The 26,160-nt window shown below is 41.3% G+C and overlaps 2 protein-coding genes and 1 long non-coding RNA gene across 5 annotated transcripts in view; 2 read left to right on the top strand and 1 right to left on the bottom strand.

The window, feature by feature from the left end:
- The window catches only part of Arp10 (Actin-related protein 10), a 49,644-nt gene extending 29,359 nt beyond the window's left edge, over positions 1–20,285 (top strand). Inside the window, exons 7-8 of the mRNA XM_053779609.2 lie at positions 673–874; positions 19,126–20,285. Coding sequence (XP_053635584.1) covers positions 673–874; positions 19,126–19,262 — 339 coding nt within the window. The 3' untranslated portion in view covers positions 19,263–20,285. The remainder of the gene's footprint in view (positions 1–672; positions 875–19,125) is intronic.
- The window catches only part of LOC128690735 (uncharacterized), a 94,938-nt gene continuing 89,053 nt past the window's right edge, over positions 20,276–26,160 (bottom strand). For all 3 annotated transcript variants that reach the window (XM_070088231.1, XM_070088230.1, XM_070088232.1), the window contains one exon: positions 20,276–21,364. In XM_070088231.1, coding sequence (XP_069944332.1) covers positions 21,204–21,364 — 161 coding nt within the window. In that variant the 3' untranslated portion in view covers positions 20,276–21,203. The remainder of the gene's footprint in view (positions 21,365–26,160) is intronic.
- Positions 21,244–22,310, top strand: LOC138853164 (uncharacterized). The gene is made up of 2 exons (XR_011392377.1): positions 21,244–21,677; positions 21,863–22,310. It is a non-coding gene; the product is annotated as an uncharacterized lncRNA (long non-coding RNA).

Raw genomic sequence — 26,160 nt, 5'->3', positions numbered from 1 at the left:
AGGCCGTGGAATGGCCTAGAAAGTGACGTAGTGGAGGCAGGAACCATACATAGTTTTAAGGCGAGGTATGATAGAGCTCATGGGGCAGGGAGAGAGAGGACCTAGTAGCAATCAGCGAAGAGGCGGGGCCAGGAGCTGTGACTCGACCCCTGCAACCACAAATAGGTGAGTACAAATAGGTGAGCGCGCGCGCACACACACACACACACACACACACACACACACACACACACACACACACACACACACACACACACACACACACACACACACACACACACACACATACATACATACATATATATATACATACATTCTTACCCCGGCATATTGGCAGGTACACATACACACTCACATCCCCTTGTCTGTGTTCGTAGGTTCGAACCTTAGGCATTAACACTAATATATATATGTATTTGGAGGGGTTTGGAATATTGGCAGTTTGGAGGGGTATGGTATATATCTTTATATATGCTTCTGAACTGTTGTATCTGGGCACATCTGCAAAGACAGTGATTATGTGTGAGTGAGGTGAAAGTGTTGAATGATGATGAAAGTATTTTCTTTTTGAGGATTTTCTTTCTTTTTGGGTCACCCTGCCTCGGTGGGAGATGGCCGACTTGTTAAAAAAAAGATACATATATATATATTTATATATATATTTTTTTTCAGTGCCCCATCGATACAAGACAAGCACTTGCAGGTAATTTAGTTTTCATTGGAGGTACTGCCAGTGTGAAGGGCATGAAGCATCGTATTCTTTCAGAAGTGCAGGCACTAGTCTCTTCACCACCGTTTATGGATTTGCTGAAGCTTAATTCTTTCAAGGTTCATCAGCCACCAGCCAAGGACAACTATGTAGCATGGTTAGGAGGTAAATGATTTTTAACTTACTGAAACTAAGTGCTTTAACTAATTCTTCTCAGGTTACTGGACAATAACTTGTGCATTTGAATAAAGAATAAAACATTGATCACAATCCATGAAGCCGATTCGTCATGGATCAAGAGTTATTCTAGACCTTCCATGATTTTGATGTCCATCAAGTACATATTGTAAAATCTAATGGTAATCACATTCTTTATCTCTTTGACTGTTTCGGCAGTATACAGGTCTCCCTCAACATTTGCGAGGATTAGGGGATGAAGAGCCTCGCAAATGTTGAAAAATCGCGAATGTTTGGTGCCCCAGTATATTGTAGGGAAATATAATACAATACTGCTTCCTTAACTTGTTGAACCATGAACAGTCATAAAATACATGAAAACATCGTAAAATATTGTACCATATACATACATACATGTTACGGTTTAATAACATGTATGTTAGTAAGTACCTCTGCCTCAGCCACTGCCTCTACCACTGCTTCAACCACTGCAGTGCACTGCCTCAACCACTGCAGTGCACTGCCTCATATTTTTGTACAATTTATTTGTTCAATTCTATCATGTTTCTCAATTTCTTTACCAACGGGCTGGCACTAGCAAGTTTCTTTGGGCCCATGGTTAATTATGTAACAGTCGCACTCAATCTACAAGCACCAAACACAATGAATTATTGTGAAATGTTTGGGAGAGCACGGAGGCTAATGCTCACTCCAGCATCAACAAAGCCAAACTGACTCATGGTGCCTCCCACCATTGATTCAACCCTCATATTTTTATATAATTTCCTTCAATTCTATCGTATTATTATTAATAACATGTATGTTATTAAATACCACTGCCTCCACCACTACCTCAACCGCGGCTTCAACCGCTGCCTCAGCTGCTGCCTCATCAACTGCCTCTACCACTGCCTCTACCACTACCTCAACCACTGCGGTCGCACTCATTCTACAAGCACCAAACAAAATGAATTATTGTGAAATGTTTGGAAGAGCATGGAGGCTAATGCTCACTCCAGCATAAACAAAGCCAAACTGACTCACGATGCCTCCCACCACTGCTTCAACCCTTGTAATTTTGTATACAATGGGGAGAAATCAGGATGGGGGCACGTCACAAGCGGTGTTCCGCAGGGGTCAGTGTTGGGCCCATTGTTGTTCACAATTTACATAAACGACATAGATGAGGGAATAAATAGCGACATTTGAATAAGCAAATTTGCTGATGACACAAAATAGGCCGCCCAATTCATTCTAATGAGGACACCAGAGCACTCCAGGATGATTTGAATAGACTGATGCAGTGGTCGGAGAAGTGGCAGATGCAGTTTAATATAGACAAATGCAAAGTTCTAAATATTAGACAGGAAAATAACCATGCCACATATAAACTTAATAATGTAAATCTTAATACTACTGATTGCAAAAAGGATTTAGGAGTTCTGATTAGCAGTAATCTAAAACCAAGATAACAGTGTATTAGTGTTCGCAATAAAGCTAACAGAATCTTTGGCTTCATATCAAGAAGTATAAATAATAGAAGTTCTCAGGTTGTTCTCCAACTCTATATATCCTTGGTTAGGCCTCATAAGTAAGTTTATTCAGGTATACACAAATAGTTACATAGATTATCATACATAGCAGCATATGTGTAGAGAACCTAGGATAACCAAAAAAGTCAGACAGAGTGACTTATTTCCATTGGGGTCCTTTTACCTTTTACCTCATTTAGATTATGCTGCACAGTTTTGGTCACTGTATTACAGAATGGATATAAATGCACTGGAAAACTTTCAGCTTTCGCGGGCTTCACACATTCGCAAATTCCCAACCGCCAAATTCCCAACCACCAAATTCCCAGCCGCCAAATCATATTTAAGTTTCCCGCCACCCGCGAGTCCGTACTACCCTCCCTCCGACCCCCACATCTGGCAGCCAGCCCTCCCACCACTCAGTGTGGTGAGTGTGTTGTTTGTTCATTATTTGCCATTAAACTACAGTATAAATAATGTCAACCCATTCATGACTGAATATTGGAATGGCTATTCGGATAGGTATTGGATGGTGACATCGTATGTTTACACTTGAACATGGCAAAGAATCAAACATTTCTGCTACTGCTAATAATAATAATAATAATACGATAGAATTGAAGGAAATTGTGCAAAAATAAGAGGGTTGAAGCAGTGGTGGAAGAAGTGGTTGATGCATCGTCAGTCGGTGTGCCTTTGTTTATGCTGGAATGAGCATTAGTCTCCACACTCTTCCAAACATTTCACAATAATTCATTGTGTTTCATGCTTGTAGATTTAGTGCGACTGGAGTGGAAGAGGCAGCGGTTGAGGCAGTGGTTGAGGCAGTGGTTGAGGCAGTGGTTGAGGCAGTGGTAGAGGCAGCGGTTGAGGCAGCGGTTGAGGCAGCGGTTGAGGCAGTGGTCGAGGCAGTGGTTAAGGCGGTGGTTGAGGCAGCGGTTGAGGCAGCGGTTGAGGCAGCGGTTGAGGCAGCGGTTGAGGCAGCGGTTGAGGCAGCAGTTGAGGCAGTGTTTGAGGCAGTGTTTGAGGCAGTGGTTGAGGCAGTGGTTGAGGCAGCGGTTGAGGCAGTGATATTTAATAAGATATATGTTATTAATAATAATAATACATATTATTAATAACATGTATTATTATTATTATTAACATGTTATTAAAAACCACTCCCTCAACTGCTGCCTCAACCGCTTCCTCAACCACTGCCTCAACCACTGCCTCTACCACTCCCTATACCACTGCCTATACCACTGCCTCATCCACTGCCTCATCCACTGCCTCAACCACTACCTCTACCACTGCCTCTACCACTGCCTCAACCACTGCCTCAACCACTGCCTCAACCACTGCCTCAACCACTGCCTCAACCACTGCCTCAACCACTGCCTCTACCACTGCCTCTACCACTGCTTATACCACTGCCTCAACCACTGCCTCAACCACTGCCTCTACCACTGCCTCTACCACTGCCTCTACCACTACCTCAACCACTACCTCAACCACTGCCTCAACCACTGCCTCTACCACTGCCTCTACCACTGCCTCTACCACTGCCTCTACCACTGCCTCTACCACTGCCTCACCCACTACCTCTACCACTACCTCTACCACTGCCTCAACCAATGCCTCAACCACTGCCTCTACCACTGCCTCTACCACTGCCTCTGCCTCAGCCACTGCCTCTACCACTGCCTCTACCAATGCCTCTACCACTACCACTGCCTCAACCACTGCCTCAACCACTGCCTATACCACTGCCTATACCACTACCTCAACCACTGCCTCTACCACTGCCTCTGCCTCTACCAGTGCCTCTACCACTGCCTCTGCCTCTACCAGTGCCTCTACCACTGCCTCTGCCTCTACCAGTGCCTCTGCCTCTACCAGTGCCTCTGCCTCTACCAGTGCCTCTACCACTGCCTCTGCCTCTACCAGTGCCTCTACCATTGCCTCTGCCTCTACCAGTGCCTCTACCACTGCCTCTACCACTCCAGTCGCACTCAATCTACAAGCACCAAACGCAATGAATTATTGTGAAATGTTTGGAAGAGTGTGGAGGCTAATGCTCACTCCAGCATAAAGAAAGGTACACTGACTGACGATGCATCAACCATTTCTTCCACCACTGCTTCAACCCTCGTTTTTTTGTACTATTTCCTTCTTCAATTCTATCGCATTAATAATAATAATAATACGATAGAATTGAAGAAGGAAATTGTACAAAAATACAAGTGTTGAAGCAGTGGTGGAGGAAGTGGTTGAGGCATCGTCAGTCAGTGTGGCTTTGTTTATGCTGGAGTGAGCATTAGCCTCCATGCTCTTCCAAACATTTCACAATAATTCATTGTTTGGTGCTTGTAGATTGAGTGCGACTGCCACATAATTAACCATGGGCCCAAAGAAACTTGCTAGTGCTAGCCCTTTGGTAAAGAAATTGAGAACACGATATAATTGAAGAAAGGAATTGTACCAAAATACGAGCAGTGCGCCTAAGTGCTTGAGGCACTGGTGGAGGCAGTGGTATTTAATAACATACATGTTATTAAACCATAACATGTATGTATTTAGTACAATATTTTATGACATTTTCATGTATTTTATGATTATTCATGGTTCAACAAGTTAAGGAAGCAGTATTGTATTATATTTCCCTACAATATATTAGGGCACCAAACATTCGCGATTTTTCAACATTCGTGAGACTCTTGATCCCCTAACCCTCGCGAATGTTGAGGGAGACCTGCATAAATAAAGGGGATGTCAATAGCATGCAGAAAATTTCCGGCCAAGGCAGGACTCGCAGTAATGGTTTCAAGTTGGAAAAATTCAGATTCAGGAAGGATATAGGAAAGCACTGGTTTGGTAATAGAGTTGTGGATGAGTGGAACAAACTCCCGAGTACAGTTATAGAGGCTAAAACGTTGTGTAGTTTTAAAAATAGGTTAGATAAATATATGAGTGGGTGTGGGTGGGTGTGAGTTGGACCTGACTAGCTTGTGCTACTAGGTCTGATGCCGTGCTCCTTCCTTAAGTGGAAGTGACCTGACTAGGTGGGTCATTGGGCTAATCCAGGGGTGGGGACATGGACCTGCTTCGCATGGATCAGTATGCCTGCTGTAGTGTTCCTTCTTTCTTTTGTTCTTGTGTATTATTATTATTAATAACATTTATTATTATTATTATTATTATTACAGTGGAACCTCAAAAATCGAACTTAATCCGTTCCAGGAGCTAGTTCTAAATTCAAAAAGTCTGAAATTCGAAGCAATATTTCCCATAAGAAATAATGGAAATACAATTAATCCATTCCAGAAACCCAAAAATATTCACACAAAAAATACATTTTATAGAGATTAATTACAGTTTTACATACAACAAATACTATTGTTTTTAATCATGTATAGTAATACGTATAAAATAACATTTTTACTTACCTTTATTGAAGATTGGTGATGGCATCTGGGAGATAGGGAGGAGGAGAGAGGGAGTTGGGGTTAGTGTTTGGAAGGAGAATCCCCCTCCATGAGGACTTCAGGTAAAGCCCTCTCTGGGGTTACTTCCCTTCTCTGTCTTTTAATGCCACTAGGACCAGCTTGAAAGTCACTGGACCCCTGTCTCACAAAATAACTGTCCACAGTCCTCTGTTTCTGGCGCCTCTTTAACATTTCCCTAAAATGGGACATGGTTCTGTCACTGAACTTGTTGCAAAGATGGCTTGTTTCAGCTTGCTCAGAGTGGTACTTCTGCACAAACATTTGGACATCATTCCACTTGGCACAAATCTCCTTAATCTTTGAAGAAGGCACCTCATCCACTCCCTATATTAACACCTTCCGCAACATCAGCTTCCTTGATTTGTTCTTTCTTTGACAGGATAGAACCGCTGGTCGACTTGTTTTTCCCATACATCCTGGCAAGCTCAACAAGTCTCACACCACTCTCATACTTCTGTATTATTTCCTTCTTCACATCTATGGTGTTTCTCACTTTCTTTACCACAGGGGTACCACTAGCAAGTTTCTTTGGGCCCATGGCAGCTTATTTCACAGTCCCACAAGCACTAAACTCAACGAAATAATCGTAAAATGCGTGAATGAGAGCGCAGGTTAGTGTTCACTCAAGCATAAACAAAGCTAGATGGCGCCTGCGCAGGGACGCGGACAGAGCGGGCTGGCAGACAGGTCCCGTACCCGGCGGTCCGAAAATAGGGGCGCGTTCGATAATAGGGACACAGTTTGTCCGAAAAAATGGTTCTATTTTCGAAATGTTTGATATGTGATACGTTCGATTTTTGAGGTTCCACTGTATTATTATTACTAACCCTTTGACTGTTTTCGTTGTATATATACGTCGTATGAGCCAGTGTTTCGGACGTATTAATATGCATAAATTCTAGCGGCTTCAAATCAAGCAGGTGAAAGTTGGTAGGCCTACATGTGAGAGAATGGGTCTGTGTGGTCAGTGTGCATCACATAAAAAAAATCCTGCAGCACGCAGTGCGTAATGAGAAAAAAAACTGACCGTTTTTTTGGATTAAAATGCCGACTTTGAGGGTGTATTTTTGTATAGGATTTATTGTTGTATTCTCGTTTTCAAGGTCTCACGTGATAAAATGGAAAACATATTACAGAAATAGAGATGATTTTTTATTAGTTTCACGATGAAAACGACCTTGAAATTGAGCTCAAAGTAGCAGAAATGTTCGATTTTTACCAATGTTCAGTAGTAAGCAAATCACACCACACGTCCAATGCACGTCAACTGGGGCTGTAATATTATTTCACTAGTGCACTGATATTATTTATACCATTTTTACAATAATGCAGTAGTCTGCATAACAGTAAATTTTGTATTTTTTGTATGAATAAAAAATCAAAATAGAAAGCAATAGTAATATAAGAGGGCCCTAGAGATGTGACTAATGAACAGAGGATATGTTATTTTAGTGCCAAGAATGTCTACATTCTTTATTCTGGACCCTATTTTGAAATTGGCATCTTTTTTAATTTGCGTGAAATTGGCCAAATTGCCAATTTCTGACAACTTTATTGGGTAGTTCAAATCGGTAAATGGGCAGTTTCTTGTACTCAACTGATAGAAAAAATGGCAATGAGTTTGGCCAACTGGAACAACGGAATTGGCCAAAAACAGGGCTCAAAGTCGGAGAAATCGCCGATGCATATATGTCGCCAAGACCGCTAACTTCGCGGGAGAGTAATTCTGTGAGTTTTCGACCAAATTTTGTACTTTGGTGTCATAACCATCGGGAAAAGATTCTCTATCATTTCATAAGATTTTTTTTTTTTTTTCCAAAAATTTTACGACATAGAATGACAGTTTCAGAAAGGGGCTTGCGACAGTCAAAGGGTTAATATTATTAACATGTTATTAAATACCACTGCCTTCACCACTGCTTCAACCACTGCCCCAGCCACTGCCCCAGCCACTGCCCCAGCCACTGCCCCAGCCACTGCCCCAGCCACTGCCCCAGCCACTGCCCCAGCCACTGCCCCAACCACTGCCCCAACCACTGCCCCAACCACTGCCCCAACCACTGCCCCAACCACTGCCTCTACCACTGTCTCAACCACTGTCTCAACCACTGCATTCACACTCAATATACAAGCACCAAACAATGAATTATTGTGAAATGTTTGGAAGAGCGCTGAGGCTAGTACTCACTCCAGCATAAACAAAGCCAAACTGACTCACGATGCCTCTCACCACTGCATCAACCCTCATATTTTTGTACAATTTCCTTCGTCAATTCTATCATATTATTATTACAGTGGACCCCCGCATAACGATGGCATCGCATAGCGATTTTTCCGCATAACGATTACTTTTATCGCAAAATTTTTGCCCCGCATACCGATTAAAAACCCGCATACCGATTTTCGTCCGAGACGCGTCCAATGTGCCCTCACATGTGCCGGCCGTCCCATTGTTTACCAGCCAGCCTCCGCGGTAACATCCAAGCATACACTCGGAATATTTCGTATTATTACAGTGTTTTCGGTGGTGTTTCTGGAAAATAAGTGACCATGGGCCCCAAGAAAGCTTCTAGTGCCAACCCTGTGGTAAAAAGGGTGAGAATTAGTATGGAAATTAAGAAAGATTTTGAAGGGTTTGGGGCTAACCCTGAGAAGCCTATGCCAGTTGTGGAATCCATTGTGCCTACTTCAAAGATTAAGGAAATGTGTGCAGAGTGGTTTGAACTGCAAACCTTTATAGATGAAAATCACCCTGACACAGCTGTTGCAAGCCGTGCTTGTGACTATTTCAATGACAATGTTATGGCCCATTTTAGGAAAGTCTTGAAGAAACGGGAGGTACAGAGCTCTATGGACAGATTTGTTGTGCGACAGAGGTCCAGTGACTCTGAAGCTGGTCCTAGTGGCATTAAAAGAAGAAGGGAAGTAACCCCAGAAAAGGACTTGCTACCTCAAGTCCTAATGGAAGGGGATTCCCCTTCTAAACAGTAAGAAGATAATGCTCTCCCCTCCTCCCATCCCATCAATCATCACCAGATCTTCAATAAAAGTAAGTGTCATGTAATTGTGCATGCCTTTTTCAGTTTGTGTGTATTAAAATTAACATTTCATGTGGTAAAAAAAATTTTTTTTCATACTTTTGGGCGTCTTGCACGGATTAATTTTATTTCCATTATTTCTTATGGGGAAAATTAATTCGCATAACGATTATTTCGCATAACGATGAGCCCTCTTGCACGGATTAAAATCGTTAACCGGGGGTCCACTGTATTATTATTATTTGTTTTTATTATCAAACTGGCCGATTCCCACCATGGCAGGGTGGCCCGAAAAAGAAAAACTTTCACCATCATTCACTCCATCACTGTCTTGCCAGAAGGGTGCTTTACACTACAGTTTTTAAACTGCAACATTAACACCCCTCCTTCAGAGTGCAGGCACTGTACTTCCCATCTCCAGGACTCAAGTCCGGCCTGCCGGTTTCCCTGAACCCCTTCATAAATGTTACTTTGCTCACACTCCAACAGCACGTCAAGTATTAAAAACCATTTGTCTCCATTCACTCCTATCAAACACGCTCACGCATGCCTGCTGGAAGTCCAAGCCCCTCGCACACAAAACCTCCTTTACCCCCTCCCTCCAACCTTTCCTAGGCCAACCCCTACACCGCCTTCCTTCCACTACAGACTGATACACTCTTGAAGTCACTCTGTTTCGCTCCATTCTCTCTACATGTCCGAACCACCTCAACAACCCTTCCTCAGCCCTCTGAACAACAGTTTTGGTAATCCCGCACCTCCTCCTAACTTCCAAACTACGAATTCTCTGCATTATATTCACACCACACATTGCCCTCAGACATGACATCTCCACTTGCCTTCTCCTCACTGCAACATTCATCACCCATGCTTCACACCCATATAAGAGCGTTGGTAAAACTATACTCTCATACATTCCCCTCTTTGCCTCCAAGGACAAAGTTCTTTGTCTCCACAGACTCCTAAGTGCACCACTCACCCTTTTCCCCTCATCAATTCTATGATTCACCTCATCTTTCATAGACCCATCTGCTGACACGCCCACTCCCAAATATCTGAATACATTCACCTCCTCCATACTCTCTCCCTCCAATCTGATATCCAATCTTTCATCACCTAATCTTTTTGTTATCCTCATAACCTTACTCTTTCCTGTATTCACTTTTAATTTTCTTCTTTTGCACACCCTACCAAATTCATCCACCAATCTCAGCAAAGAGCAACTGTGACAACTCCCACTTTATGTGTGATTCTTTATCTTTTAACTCCACGCCTTTTGCCAAGACCCTCGCATTTACTTCTCTTACAACCCCATCTATAAATATATTAAACAACCATGGTGACATCACATATCCTTGTCTAAGGCCTACTTTTCTGGGAAATAATTTCCCTCTTTCCTACATACTCTAACTTGAGCCTCACTATCCTCGTAAAAACTCTTCACTGCTTTCAGTAACCTACCTCCTACACCATACACCTGCAACATCTGCCACATTGCCCCCCTATCCACACTGTCATACGCCTTTTCCAAATCCATAAATGCCACAAAGACCTCTTTAGCCTTATCTAAATACTGTTCACTTATATGTTTCACTGTAAACACCTGGTCCACACACCCCCTACCTTTCCTAAAGCCTCCTTGTTCATCTGCTATCCTATTCTCCGTCTTACTCTTAATTCTTTCAATAATAACTCTACCATACACTTTACCAGGTATACTCAACAGACTTCTTCTTTCTTTCTTTCAACACACCGGCCGTATCCCACCGAGGCGGGGTGGCCCAAAAGGAAAAACGAAAGTTTCTCCTTTTACATTTAGTAATATATACAGGAGAAGAGGTTACTAGCCCCTTGCTCCCGGCATTTTAGTCGCCTCTTACAACACGCATGGCTTACGGAGGAAGAATTCTGTTCCACTTCCCCATGGAGATAAGAGGAAATAAACAAGAATAAGAACTAGAAAGAAAATAGAAGAAAACCCAGAAGGGTGTGTATATATGTGCTTGTACATGTATGTGTAGTGTGACCTAAGTATAAGTAGAAGTAGCAAGACGTACCTGAAATCTTGCATGTTCATGAGACAGAAAAAAGGACACCAGCAATCCTACCATCATGTAAAACAATTACAGGCTTTTGTTTTACACTCACTTGGCAGGACGGTAGTACCTCCCTGGGTAGTTGCTGTCTACCAACCTACTACCTATACTCAACAGACTTATCCCCCTATAATTTTTGCACACTCTTTTGTCCCCTTTGCCTTTATACAAAGGAACTATGGATGCTCTCTGCCAATCCCTAGGTACCTTACCCTCTTCCATACATTTATTAAATAATAGCACCAATCACTCCAAAACTATATCCCCACCTGCTTTTAACATTTCTATCTTTATCCCATCAATCCCGGCTGCCTTACCCCCTTTCATTTTACCTACTGCCTCACGAACTTCCCCCACACTCACAACTGGCTCTTCCTCACTCCTACAAGATGTTATTCCTCCTTGCCCTATACACGAAATCACAGCTTCCCTATCTTCATCAACATTTAACAATTCCTCAAAATTGTTAAATTATTATTATTATTATTATTATTATTATTATTATTATTAATATTAGCAGTAGCAGAAATGTTCAATTCTTTGCCATGTTCAAGAGTAAACGAATGATACCACCGTCCAAAACCTGTCCAAATGGCCATTCCAATATACACTCATGAATGGGTTGACATTATTTATACTGTAGTTTAATAGCAAATAATGAACAAACAAAACGCTCACCACATTGAGTGGCGGGTGGGCTGGCTGCCAGTTGCGGGGGTCGGAGGGGGGGGTAGTAGGGATGCTTGGGTGGTGGGAAACTTAAATATGATCTGGTGGTTGGGAATTCGTGAATGTGTGAAGCCTGCGAAAATTGAAAATGCGAATGTTGAGGGAGACCTGTACAGTGGACCCCCGCATACCGTTGGCCTTACATAACGTTAAATCCGCATACCGCTACATTTTATCGCTAAGATTTTGCCTCGCATACCGCTAAAAAACCCACTCAACGCTGTTCGTCCGAGATGCATCTATGTGCGGCCTGAGCCACCCTCACATGTTCCGCCGGTGGCATTGTTTACCAGCCAGCCTCCGCGGTAACATCCAAGCATACAATCGGAACATTTTGTATTATTACAGTGTTTTTGGTGATTTTATCTGCAAAATAAGTGACCATGGGCCCCAAGAAAGCTTCTAGTGCCAACCCTACAGCAATAAGGGTGAGAATTACTATAGAGATGAAGAAAGAGATCATTGCTAAGTATGAAAGTGGAGTGCGTGTCTCCGTACAGCTGCTGCTGCTGTACCACCGTCAGCTGCTGCTGCTGCTGTACCACCGTCAGCTGCTGCTGCTGCTGCTGCTGTAGCACTGTCAGCTGCTGCTGTAGCACCGTCAGCTGCTGCTGCTGCTGTAGCACCATCAGCTGCTGCTGCTGCTGTACCACCGTCAGCTGCTGCTGCTGCTGTAGTACCGTCTGCTGCTGCTGTAGCATCGTCTGCTGCTGCTGTAGCATCGTCTGCTGCTGCTGTAGCACTGTCAGCTGCTGCTGCTGCTGTAGCACTGTCAGCTGCTGCTGCTGCTGTACCACCGTCAGCTGCTGCTGCTGCTGTAGTACCGTCTGCTGCTGCTGTAGCATTGTCTGTTGCTGCTGTAGCACTGTCAGCTGCTGCTGCTGCTGCTGTAGCACCGTTGTTGATGTGGCTTATTGAGAATACCAAGAAACAATTAACCCCAGAGGATTAGCCACCCAGGATAACCCAAAAAAGTCAGTGTCATCGAAGACTGTCTAACTTATTTCCATTGGGGTCCTTAATCTTGTCTCCCAGGATGCAACCCACACCAGTCCACTAACACCCAGGTGAACAGGGAAAAATGCCTGGAACTAGTGCTCATATTCGTGAATTTAAAGCCAGCAAAGGTTGGTTTGAGAGATTTAAGAATCGTAGTGGCATACACAGTGTGATAAGGCCTGTTCTGGAAGAAAATGCCAAACAGGACCTACAGTACTCAGGAGGAAAAGGCACTCCCAGGACACAGTGTCTCATCAGTCATTGCTGCATCTTCAATAAAGGTAAGTTTCATTTATTCTTCATTTAGTAGAGTAGTACATGCACAATATATACTGTGCATGTACTACTCTACTATTGTGCATGTATCCTTCTCTTTGTGTGTAGGAAAATGTATATTTCATGTGGTAAATTTTTTTTTCATACTTTTGGGTGCCTGCACTCTGAAGGAGGGGTGTTAATGTTGCAGTTTAAAAACTGTAGTGTAAAGCACTCTTCTGGCAAGACAGTGATGGAGTGAATGATGGTGAAAGTTTTTCTTTTTCGGGCCACCCTGCCTTGGTGGGAATCGGCCAGTGTGATAATAAAAAAAAATAAAAATATTTCTTATGGGGAAAATTCATTCGCATAACGATAATTTCGCATAACAATGAGCTCTCATGCACGGATTAATATCGTTATGCGGGGGTCCACTGTATATACTTCTTACGAGCCAATGTTTTTGACATATTAATACGCCAAAATTTTAGTGGTTTCAAATCAAGTGGGAGAAAGCTGGTAGGTCCACATGTGAGAGAATGGTTCTCCATGGTCAATGTGTGCAGTATAAAGAAATTGGGGAGCCAGTGGTGCATTGTGGGAATGCCATTTCAGTAGTCCTTGTTCAGCATGCCTAGTGGTAAGAAATATCAGACTCCCCAGCGAATCTGCGACTCTTCTCTTCCCAGTTGATAGCCCTAACACAGATGGAAGTGTCTCTGAAGATGAATTTCATGGTTTTGAGGAGTTTGTGACCGAAAGCAATGCCCAGGATACCAGAAGGAAGGAAGGAAGAGATGAGAGGAAGGAAGGAAGGAAAGAAAGAGGTAAGGAAGGAAGGAAGAGAGAAAGACAGGAAGGAATTAAGAAAAGAAGAGATAAGAGGAAGGAAAGAAGTAAGGAAGATAGGAAGGAAGGTAGGAAGAAAGGAAGGATGATGGGGAAGAAGGCATGGGATCCCATGGGCATTGACAGGCAGTAAGTGTAGTGAGTGATGGTATAATTTGTCATTTTGACAGCAGCAACACTTTGGCTCAGCATATTTACACACACACACATGTACACACACACACACAAGCACACACATACGCATGCACACACGCACACACACAAGCACACACGCGCATGCACACGCATGCATGCACACGCACACACACATGCATACACAGGGATGTTAGGAAGTATTTCTTCAGTCATACAGTTGTCAGCAAGTGGAATAGCCTAGCAAGTGAAGTAGTGGAGGCAGGAACCATACATAGTTTTAAGAAGAGGTATGACAAAGCTCAGGAAGCAGAGAGAGAGAGGATCCAGTAGCGATCAGTGAAGAGGCGGGGCCAGGAGCTGAGTCTCGACCCCTGCAACCACAATTAGGTGAGTACACACACACACATGCACACACATGCACACACATGCACACACACACACGCACACGCACGCACGCACGCACGCACGCGCACACACACACACACACACACACACACACACACACCTTCTCTCTATTTATTTATTTATTTATTTATTTATTTTTTCCAGAAGTTAATAGCAGTTTTAGGAAAGCGTCCAGTGACTATATATGTGTATATATATTATAGGGGTCGTCCTCGAAAGGGTTGGAGAGAGGGGGTAAAGGAGGTTTTGTGGGTAAGGGGCTTGGACTTCCAGCAAGCGTGCGTGAGCGTGTTAGATAGGAGTGAATGGAGACGAATGGTACTTGGGACCTGACGATCTGTTGGAGTGTGAGCAGGGTAATATTTAGTGAAGGGATTCAGGGAAACCGGTTATTTTCATATAGTCGGACTTGAGTCCTGGAAATGGGAAGTACAATGCCTGCACTTTAAAGGAGGGGTTTGGGATATTGGCAGTTTAGAGGGATATGTTGTGTATCTTTATATGTGTATGCTTCTAGACTGTTGTATTCTGAGCACCTCTGCAAAAACAGTGATAATGTGCGAGTGTGGTGAAAGTGTTGAATGATGATGAAAGTACTTTCTTTTTGGGGATTTTCTTTCTTTTTTGGGTCACCCTGCCTCGGTGGGAGACGGCCGACTTGTTGAAAAAAAAAAAAAATATATTATAGAAACCAGAAGAAAGGAAGGAAGACTGAGATGAAAGAAAGAAAGGAAGGAATGATGACACACGACCATTTACCTAGGATAACTACCTACAGTGATTATGTATGAGCGAGGTGAAAGTGTTGAATGATGATGAAAGTATTTTCGTTTTAGGGATTTTCTTTCTTTTTGGGTCACCCTGCCTATGTGGGAGACGGCTGACTTGTTGAAAAAAAAAAATACCTAACACAACTGCCTGCTACTTATATGAAGAAAACTGCTCAGACGATGTGTTTTGTCTGTGCCCATACAAAAAAACGCAGACACTCGTTTTATGTGTGAGGAGTGTAAAACACCATTGTGTATGAAACCATGTTTCAAAGATTTCCACAAGCTGCAGAACTTCTAGGAACATGTCCAGTGACTGTACATTTGTTTACATATTATTGAACAATAGTAATAAACAATTTTTTGTATTGTTGGTTTGTATAAACAAGTTTTGTTAATATAATGATAATGTTTGTGCGGTTATTATGTTTCATGCAATGAGTGTATATATGTACACTGCACCTTGCTTTGGTCTCACGGGCCACATAAATTACTTGGAAAAAAAAATACTGGAAAATACAAGAAACCTTCAAATGGAAGTAAATACAGTGGACCCCCGGTTAACGATATTTTTTCATTCTAGAAGTATGTTTAGGTGCCAGTACTGACCGAATTTGTTCCCATAAGGAATATTGTGAAGTAGATTAGTCCATTTCAGACCCCCAAACATACACACACAAACGCACTTACATAATTGGTCGCATTGGGAGGTGATTGTTAAGCGGGGGTCCACTGTATAAGTGTACCAGTTGAGCGGCATTCACCACTTTTGCCATACACAGCTCATTTTCTGCCAACTTTATGCCTCTATATCTTGGTAAGTATGGATCACAAAAAAAATTTATTAGGCTTAAAACACTCAGTAAATTAATCCTAACATTTGGGTAAGAAAAAATAATTTTTTTTTGTTTCGAATATTTTGCAACATAAGAAGACTGTTTCAGAATTGGGCTTGCGACAGTCAGAGGGTTAAATTTACAGACAATGGCAAATAGATGCTCTTTCCTATGTTCACTTTTGATTTCCTCCACTTAAATACCCTCATAAATTCATTCACCAAAATTTGCAGCTTTTCTCCAGAAACTCCCCAAAAACCTGTCATCAGCAAAGAACAATTGAGAAAACTCTCACTTCTATCAAATTCATTATCTAACAATACCACACCTCTCCCCAACACTCTAGCATTCACTTTTTTTACAACCCCATCTATAAATATTTTTCCTGTATACCCTAACCTGAGCCTCACTGTATGTATAAAGACTACTGCTCTTAGTAACGTATTGCCTATTCCATACATTTGCAGGATTTATCACACTGCTTCACTATCCATCCTATCATGCCTTTTCAAAATCTATAAACAAAACAGAAAGTTCCTTAACTTTATCTTAGTATTGTTTACTTATTGTTTACTTACTTAAATTCTGCAATACAGTGGACCCCCGCATACCGATAGCATCACATAGCGATTAATCCGCATACCACTTGCTTTAATCGCAAAAATTTTGCCTCACATACCGCTTAAAAACCCGCTCACCGATTTTCGTCCGAGACGCGTCCAATGTGCGGCCTGAGCCACGCTCACATGTTCCGCCGGTGGCATTGTTTACCAGCCAGCCTCCGCGGTAACATCCAAGCATACAATCGGAATATTTCGTATTATTACAGTGTTTTCGGTGCTTTTTCTGGAAAATAAGTGACCATGGGCCCCAAGAAAGCTTCTAGTGCCAACCCTACAGCAATAAGGGTGAGAATTACAATAGAGATGAAGAAAAAGATCATTGATAAGTATGAAAGTGGAGTGCGTGTCTCCGAGCTGGCCAGGTTGTATAATAAACCCCAATCAACCATTGCTACTATTGGTGGTACAGCTGCTGCTGCAGCTGCTGCACTGTCAGCTGCTGCTGCTGCTGTAGCATCGTCTGCTGCTGCTGTAACATCGTCTGTTGCTGCTGTAGCGTTGTCTGTTGCTGCTGTACCACCGTCAGCTGCTGCTGCTGCTGTAGCATCGTCTGCTGCTGCTGTAACATCATCTGTTGCTGCTGTAGCGTCGTCTGTTGCTGCTGTACCACCGTCAGCTGCTGCTGCTGCTGTAGCATCGTCTGCTGCTGCTGTAACATCATCTGTTGCTGCTGTAGCATCGTCTGTTGCTGCTGTACCACCGTCAGCTGCTGCTGCTGCTGTAGCATCGTCTGCTGCTGCTGTAACATCGTCTGTTGCTGCTGTAGCATCGTCTGTTGCTGCTGTACCACCGTCAGCTGCTGCTGCTGCTGTAGCATCGTCTGCTGCTGCTGTAGCATCGTCTGTTGCTGCTGTACCACCGTCAGCTGCTGCTGCTGCTGTAGCATCGTCTGCTGCTGCTGTAGCATCGTCTGCTGCTGCTGTAGCATCGTCTGTTGCTGCTGTACCACCGTCAGCTGCTGCTGCTGCTGTAGCACCGTTGTTGATGTGGCTTATTGAGAATACCAAGAAACAATTAACCCCAGAGGATTTGCCACCCAGGATAACCCAAAAAAGTCAGTGTCATCGAAGACTGTCTAACTTATTTCCATTGGGGTCCTTAATCTTGTCTCCCAGGATGCAACCCACACAAGTCGACTAACACCCAGGTGAACAGGGAAAAATGCCTGGAACTAGTGCTCATATTGGTGAATTTAAAGCCAGCAAAGGTTGGTTTGAGAGATTTAAGAATCGTAGTGGCATACACAGTGTGATAAGGCCTGTTCTGGAAGAAAATGCCAAACAGGACCTACAGTACTCAGGAGGAAAAGGCACTCCCAGGACACAGTGTCTCATCAGTCATTGCTGCATCTTCAATAAAGGTAAGTGTCATTTATTCTTCATTGAGTAGACTAGTACATGCACAATATATACTGTGCATGTACTACTCTACTATTGTGCATGTATCCTTCTCTTTGTGTGTGGGAAAATGTATATTTCATGTGGTAAAAAATTTTTTTTCATACTTTTGGGTGTCTTGCACGGATTAATTTGATTTCCATTATTTCTTATGGGGAAAATTCATTCGCATACCGATTATTTCGCATAACAATGACCCCTCTTGCACGGATTAAAATCGGTATGCGGGGGTCCACTGTATAAACATTTTATATATTCCCCACCTCTCCTAGAGCCACCTTGTTCCTCAGGAATCCTGCTTTCAATAATCCACCATACACTTCACTTTATAGTGGTATTAACACACTTGTATGGGTATGAGGCATGAGTTGTGAATGTTGCAGCAAGGAGAAAGACTGGAGGCAGTGAAGATGTTGTGTCTAAGGGCAGGGTGGCATAAATATTATACAGAGAATTTGTAGTGTGGAGGTGTGGACTTAAAGGGTATATAAATCTGTAGTGAGGAGGAGGAGGAGGAGGAGGGGTGAGGGTCGTCCTAGGAAAGGATGGAGGGAGGGAGTAAAAGAGGTTTTGTGTGCAAGGGGCTTGGACATGCAGCAGGCATGAGTGTGTTAGATAGGGGTGAATGGAGATGAATGGTTTTTAGGACTTGACAAGCTGTTGGAGTGTGAGCAAGGTAATATTTTGTGAAGGGATTCAGGGAAACTGGTTAGCTGGACTGCCTGCACTTTATAGGAGGGGTTTGGGATTTTGGCTGTTTGGAGGGACATCTAGGCTGTCGTATCTGAGCGCCTCTGCAAAGACAGTGATTGTGTGAATGATGGTGAAAGTGTTGAACGATGAGGAAAGTTTTTTCTTTCTTCTTGGGTCACCCTGCCTCAGTAGGAAGCAGCCAACATGTTAAAACCAAAAAAAAAAAAAAAAATAATGTAAGAAGGACAGTTAGCTAAGAATTTGACTAACTGTTTAAAGGGTTTTTATTTCTAATTTTTGTATTTTACACTTTACACTAGGCTCTGTCTGGAGTGCAAGTATTTATTGTTTGTCAACTATATAATTAATTTCTCACTATTTTTCCACTATTTAGGTGCTATCCTTGGAGGAACAGAAGCTGTCGTTCTTCGCTCTCTACCACGTGACCAATACATTTTGAATGATACTGTTCCTGATTGGTGTAATCTAGCTTATAACTCAAAGGATGAAAGTGATGAGAAGTCAGTATAACGTAGTGTGTGTGTATGTGTGTCCTTGCATACATGAATTTGTGCATGAGTGTATGCACAAGAGAAAGAAGAGAGAGACAGAGAGAGAGAGATAAAGAGAGCAAGCAAGAGAGAAAGGGCATCAAGAGAAAGAGAGTAAGTGAAAGAGAGCAAGTAAGAGCAGTACACAGTGCAGTATGATCACATACAGAAACCAAGCTGTGAGCAAAAAATGGACTCCATAAAGAACTTTCAGTAATTTTGTGGAAGATTTTAATTCAACAGCACTATCTTGCTATTAATTAGGGAAATGGATTTTGTTTGTCTTCATAATCTTATATTTTTTTTTAATTGGTGATTGGGCTATAATACACAACTGTCGTAATTGGACACTGTATCATTGTAAAATTTGAGATTGCCTAATTGTGCAGTATAAACTTTTATAAAGCAGATCACAAAAATTGGTGGTATTCAGCTCAGTCTAAATCAGTTTTCAGTTATAAGACCATTGTAATTTTGTAACTTTTAAATTGTAGGCAGTGATAAATAATCTCAGTTTTTTCTGTTCAAATAAGGAGTCTTGTGATGTAACTATGATAATTGTTACGATCATTATGCAGGTGGGGCTAAGACCAAAGAGTTTACTTATAAAATATTTTTATTGCACAAAATATTGCAAAATGTCTTTATGCTTTGTACTTTCATGAAAAGCTTAACTGGGATTGCAGCAGTGATGCATTATAAAGTTTACAAAGGATACTACAATGTACTGTTATTAATCTAAACAAAATAAAAACTTAAGAAATTTCTACAGTGCTTATTTTTAAGGTGAACTAGTAGAATCAGTGTATTTTAACTGAAGCAATACAGTATATACAGTACTAAGTCAAGTAAGAAATTCTGTTTAAATAAAGTTTTCACAGTTTGTTAGGAATATCAGTGATCTTTTGTGATTGTCACCAGACAAATTACTTTATTCCTTGTATATTTAAAGGTTAACCAGAATAATTACATATAGCAGCTTCAATATAATAATGATATCTTTCATGTGATTTTAATTTTACCCTACAAATATATTCATCTCTCACTTTTATTATCTTGATAGCCCTATAAATTACTGTATATTAATACAGCTGTGGTATAAATTCTTAATGTTATACAAGTACAATATAAATATCATTCATATGAAATCTAAATGGAGTCACTAGGATTTGGTGTGGCACATTCTGAATAAGCAGAGTGCACATGTAATAATGAAGGCATTAATGAATTTATATCCAGCTATGAAAATAAAATTTTTGGCTGAGAAGAACCTGATGCTGTGTTGTATTATTTGAATTTTTTGCAGGATATTACAATATTCATTTAAAAGAGAAGGACATGGAATTAGTCTTATATTAAATGTACAATATATACATTTTTAAAATCTATTAGCTAATTCTTAGAAGAAAGTAATATGAAGTTTGCCATTTCCTGAGATATATCATGGTGTGTTATATTCACTCTTATAGCCTGCATTATGGCATCATTACCTAATTCTCTACTCTTATTCACTTATCACATTTGCTCCCCCCCTCTCCTGTTTTTTGTTAAGAGATACACAAACTACAGATAGCCAAATACCTACTCAGCAGTTCCAGTTCACTTACAGTAGACAAAATTAGGTTCTGCATTATAAATGTGTGTCAAATTAGTTTGCATGCCCTAAATTCATAATTGGTCTGTATTGCCTGTTTGGAATTTCTTAAGTCTTATCAAATTTAAATTCTTAAGTTACTGCCCGATGAGATATTACAGAACTACTGAATAAATGCTTCATGCATTGTTTTAAGGCTCAAATGGTAAAAGTGCATCAAGTGCAGTGATGAATGATTTACCGAGAAATTTTTGTGCCTTGCATGGCACAGAAATTGGGCAAACGGTTATGGATAAGTGTATGGCGATGAAGAATCATTATTATTTACTAACTCGTTTCTCCTTCTGGAGAATCCCGTTCAATACAAGTGACATTAATATTTGAATCTGTTTGCATATCATTCACTGAAATCCACTTGCTCTCTGGAAACAGCTGGTCAGGGCACAGACCAGCATCTTCACTCACAGCATATACTTCATTATCATCCACTGTAAATAGAAATGCAGAAATTAAGATAGTTTATGCACTATAAGTTCACTTTGTTCTACACAGCATAGGCTGGTAAGATAAATTTCAAATATTCAGATATTTTAGATCAAAACAATGGGTGTGAAGGAAAAGTTCAACAGATAGGAGTAGCGAGTGAGTATATGGTGACAATAGTTTGATTGCCCGTCTGCTTGTTAAGGTAGGGTCAGTCTAGCTCCCGCTATCTCCTCCCCCTTTTCTCCACCCGGAAAGGTGACGTGTGGGACTCCGACCAAAAGGGTAATCACTTGACTCACAGCTCCCAACACAACTGTAAGTAAAAGTCTCTGCTCCTGTTTTCAATGGATATAGCTTCACTTTTAACCAATTCTAAGAACGTAGTTCATTCTGCCTTGAGTTCCAGGTTTTGCATTTCAATCTTCACCAGTCTTTTAAATGCTTTACTTATCATGGAGAATTATTTCTTAAGCAGTGTGTAACTTTTTGTCTCTTTCTAGCTTGGAATGTCAGCTCGGGTCATCTGGCAACCAAAGAAAAAGTGTTGAAGGAGACAAACTTCACATGAGTTCTGGGACGTCACTTTTTATCTTCGTACCTGATAAGTGTAGCCAACCCCAGGCAACTACCCCTCATCTTTGCAGTGGTGAAAGACCTGCGTTCCTATCATCTTGACGGATTATTCAAGGCTAGAGACTGTGGCGAACTAGTCGTTGGGTTGTCACTCAACAGCTGTAACCCCCCCCCCACATCATCAGCAATGGCTACCATTTCTACAATATGTGGTGTCAATATCAACCAGACACCCCAGTCTAACTGTACATATTAGCGTTGAATTCAATTATCATTTTTGTATTTCATTTTTCATTTCTCTTTCAAGTAGGATAATAATTTATATTTAACTGCTTTATATTTTCATTTCTAAATAATAAAGTGTTTATCTTCGTATATTTTCTTTTTCTATTCATTAATTTTCCTGAGGAGGAGCCAGCCTTGGTAATACTTACTGAAGTTGTTACAGGGCTGAGTAAGCCTTCACAATGGGTGTAAGGCTTATTTGGATTTGATTATTTATGAACAACACCATAGTTACTTTTACAAGTTTTTTCCTTGGAAAAATAGTGCATCATATCTAAAATCTTCATATAGTGTATGTATTATTTTTTTTTTTTTCTCCAACAAGTCAGCCGTCTCCCACTGAGGCAGGGTGACCCAAAAAAGAAAGAAAATCCCCAAAAAGAAAATACTTTCATCATCATTCAACACTTTCACCACACTCGCACATTATCACTGTTTTTGCAGAGGTGCTCAGAATACAACAGTTTAGAAGCATACACATATAAAGATACACAACATATCCCTCCAAACTGCCAATATCCCAAACCCCTCCTTTAAAGTGCAGGCATTGTACTTCCCATTTCCAGGACTCAAGTCCGACTATATGAAAATAACCGGTTTCCCTGAATCCCTTCACTAAATATTACCCTGCTCACACTCCAACAGATAGTCAGGTCCCAAGTACCATTCGTCTCCATTCACTCCTATCTAACACGCTCACACACGCTTGCTGGAAATCCAAGCCCCTTGCCCACAAAACCTCCTTTACCCCCTCCAACCCTTTCGAGGATGACCCCTACCCCGCCTTCCTTCCCCTATAGATTTATATGCTTTCCATGTCATTCTACTTTGATCCATTCTCTCTAAATGACCAAACCACCTCAACAACCCCTCTTCTGCCCTCTGACTAATACTTTTATTAACTCCACACCTTTTCCTAAATTTCCACACTCCGAATTTTCTGCATAATATTTACATCACACATTGCCCTTAAACAGGACATCTCCACTGCCTCCAACCGTCTCCTCGCTGCTGCATTTACCACCCAAGCTTCACACCCATATAAGAGTGTTGATACTACTATACTTTCATACATTCCCTTCTTTGCCTCCATAGATAACGTTTTTTGACTCCACATATACCTCAACACACCACTCACCTATTTTCCCTCATCAATTCTATGATTAACCTCATCCTTCATAAATCCATCCGCCGACACGTCAACTCCCAAGTATCTGAAAACATTCACTTCTTCCATACTCCTCCTCCCCAATTTGATATCCAATTTTTCTTTATCTAAATCATTTGACACCCTCATCAAATTACTCTTTTCTATGTTCACTTTCAACTTTCTACCTTTACACACATTCCCAAACTCATCCACTAACCTTTGCAATTTTTCTTTAGAATCTCCCATAAGCACAGTATCATCAGCAAAAAGTAACTGTGTCAATTCCCATTTTGAATTTGATTCCCCAAAATTTAATCCCACCCCTCTCCCGAACACCCTAGCATTTACTTCCTTTACAACTCCATCTATAAATATATTAAACAACCATGGTGACATTACACATCCCTGTCTAAGACCTACTTTTACCGGGAAGTAGTCTCCCTCTCTTCTACACACCCTAACCTGAGCCTCACTATCCTCATAAAAACTTTTTACAGCATTTAATAACTTACCACCTATTCCATATACTTGCAACATCTGCCACATTGCTCCTCTATTATATGCCTTTTCTAAATCCATAAATGCAATAAAAACTTCCCTGCCTTTATCTAAATACTGTTCACATATATGCTTCAATGTAAACACTTGATCTACACATCCCCTACCCACTCTGAAACCTTGCTCATCCGCAATCCTACATTCTGTCTTACCTCTAATTCTTTCAATTATAACCCTACCGTACACTTTTCCTGGTATACTCAGTAAACTTATTCCTCTATAATTTTTAGTCTCTTTTGTCCCCTTTCCCTTTATATAAAGGGACTATACATGCTCTCCGCCAATCCCTAGGTACCTTCCCCTCTTTCATACATTTATTAAACAAAAGTACCAACCACTCCAACACTATATCCCCCCCTGCTTTTAACATTTCTGTCATGATCTCATCAGTTCCAGCTGCTTTACCCCGTTTCATTTTACGTAATGCCTCACGTACCTCCCCCACACTTACATTCTGCTCTTCTTCACTCCTAAAAGATGGTATACCTCCCTGACCAGTGCATGAAATTACTGCCTCTGTTTCTTCCTTAACATTTAAAAGTTCCTCAAAATATTCTCGCCATCTACCTAATACCTCCATCTCCCCATCTACTAACTCCCCTACTCTGTTTTTAACTGACAAATCCATACTTTCCTTAGGCTTTCTTAACTTTTTTAACTCACTCCAAAAATTTTTCTTATTTTCATTAAAATTTCTTGACAGTGCCTCTCCCACTCTATCATCTGCTCTCCTTTTGCACTCACTCACCACTCTCTTTACCTTTCTTTTACTCTCCATATACTCTGCTCTTCTTGTAACACTTCTGCTTTGTAAAAACCTCTCATAAGCTACCTTTTTCTCTTTTATCACACCCTTTACTTCATCATTCCACCAATCACTCCTCTTTCCTCCTGCCCCCACCCTCCTATAACCACAAACTTCTGCCCTACATTCTAATACTGCATTTTTAAAACTGTTCCAACCCTCTTCAACCCCCCACTACTCATCTTTGCACTAGCCCACCTTTCTGCCAATAGTCGCTTATATCTCACCCGAACTTCCTCCTCCCTTAGTTTATACACTTTCACCTCCCTCTTACTTGTTGTTGCCACCTTCCTCTTTTCCCATCTACCTCTTACTCTAACTGTAGCTACAACTAAATAATGATCCAATATATCAGTTGCCCCTCTATAAACATGTACATCCTGGAGCCTACCCATCAACCTTTTATCCACCAATACATAATCTAATAAACTACCTTCATTACGTGCTACATCATACCTTGTATATTTATTTATCCTCTTTTTCATAAAATATGTATTACTTATTACCAAATCTCTTTCTACACATAGCTCAATTAAAGGCTCCCCATTTACATTTACCCCTGGCACCCCAAATTTACCTACTACTCCCTCCATAACATTTTTACCCACTTTAGCATTGAAATCCCCAACCACCATTACTCTCACACTTGATTCAAAACTCCCCACGCATTCACTCAACATTTCCCAAAATCTCTCTCTCTCCTCTACACTTATCTCTTCTCCAGGTGCGTACACGCTTATTATAACCCACTTTTCACATCCAATCTTTATTTTACTCCACATAATCCTTGAATTAATACAGTGGACCCCCGGTTAACGATATTTTTTCACTCCATAAGTATGTTCAGGTGCCAGTACTGACCGAATTTATTCCCATAAGGAATATTGTGAAGTAGATTAGTCCATTTCAGACCCCCAAACATACATGTACAAACGCACTTACATAAATACACTTACATAATTGGTTGCATTCGGAGGTAATCGTTATGCGGGGGTCCACTGTACATTTATAGTCCCTCTTTTCCTGCCATAGCTTATCCTTCAACATTATTGCTACTCCTTCTTTAGCTCTAACTCTATTTGAAACCCCTGACCTAATCCCATTTATTCCTCTCCACTGAAACTCTCCCACCCCCTTCAGCTTTGTTTCACTTAAAGCCAGGACATCCAGGTTCTTCTCATTCATAACATCCACAATCATCTCTTTGTCATCATCTGCACAACATCCACGCACATTCAGACTTCCCACTTTGACAATTTTCTTCTTATTCCTTTTAGTAATCTTTACAGGAAAAGGGGTTACTAGCCCATTGTTCCCGGCATTTTAGTTGACTTTTCCAACACGCATGGCTTACGGAAGAAAGATTCTTATTCCACTTCCCCATGGATATAAAAGGAAAAGTAATAAGACCAAGAACTATTAAGATA

The sequence above is a fragment of the Cherax quadricarinatus genome, chromosome 24, assembly GCF_038502225.1.
Source record: "Cherax quadricarinatus isolate ZL_2023a chromosome 24, ASM3850222v1, whole genome shotgun sequence".
Lineage (NCBI taxonomy): Eukaryota > Metazoa > Arthropoda > Malacostraca > Decapoda > Parastacidae > Cherax > Cherax quadricarinatus.
Note: the sequence above shows the minus strand (reverse complement) of the source record. Positions and strands in the feature narration are given on the sequence as shown.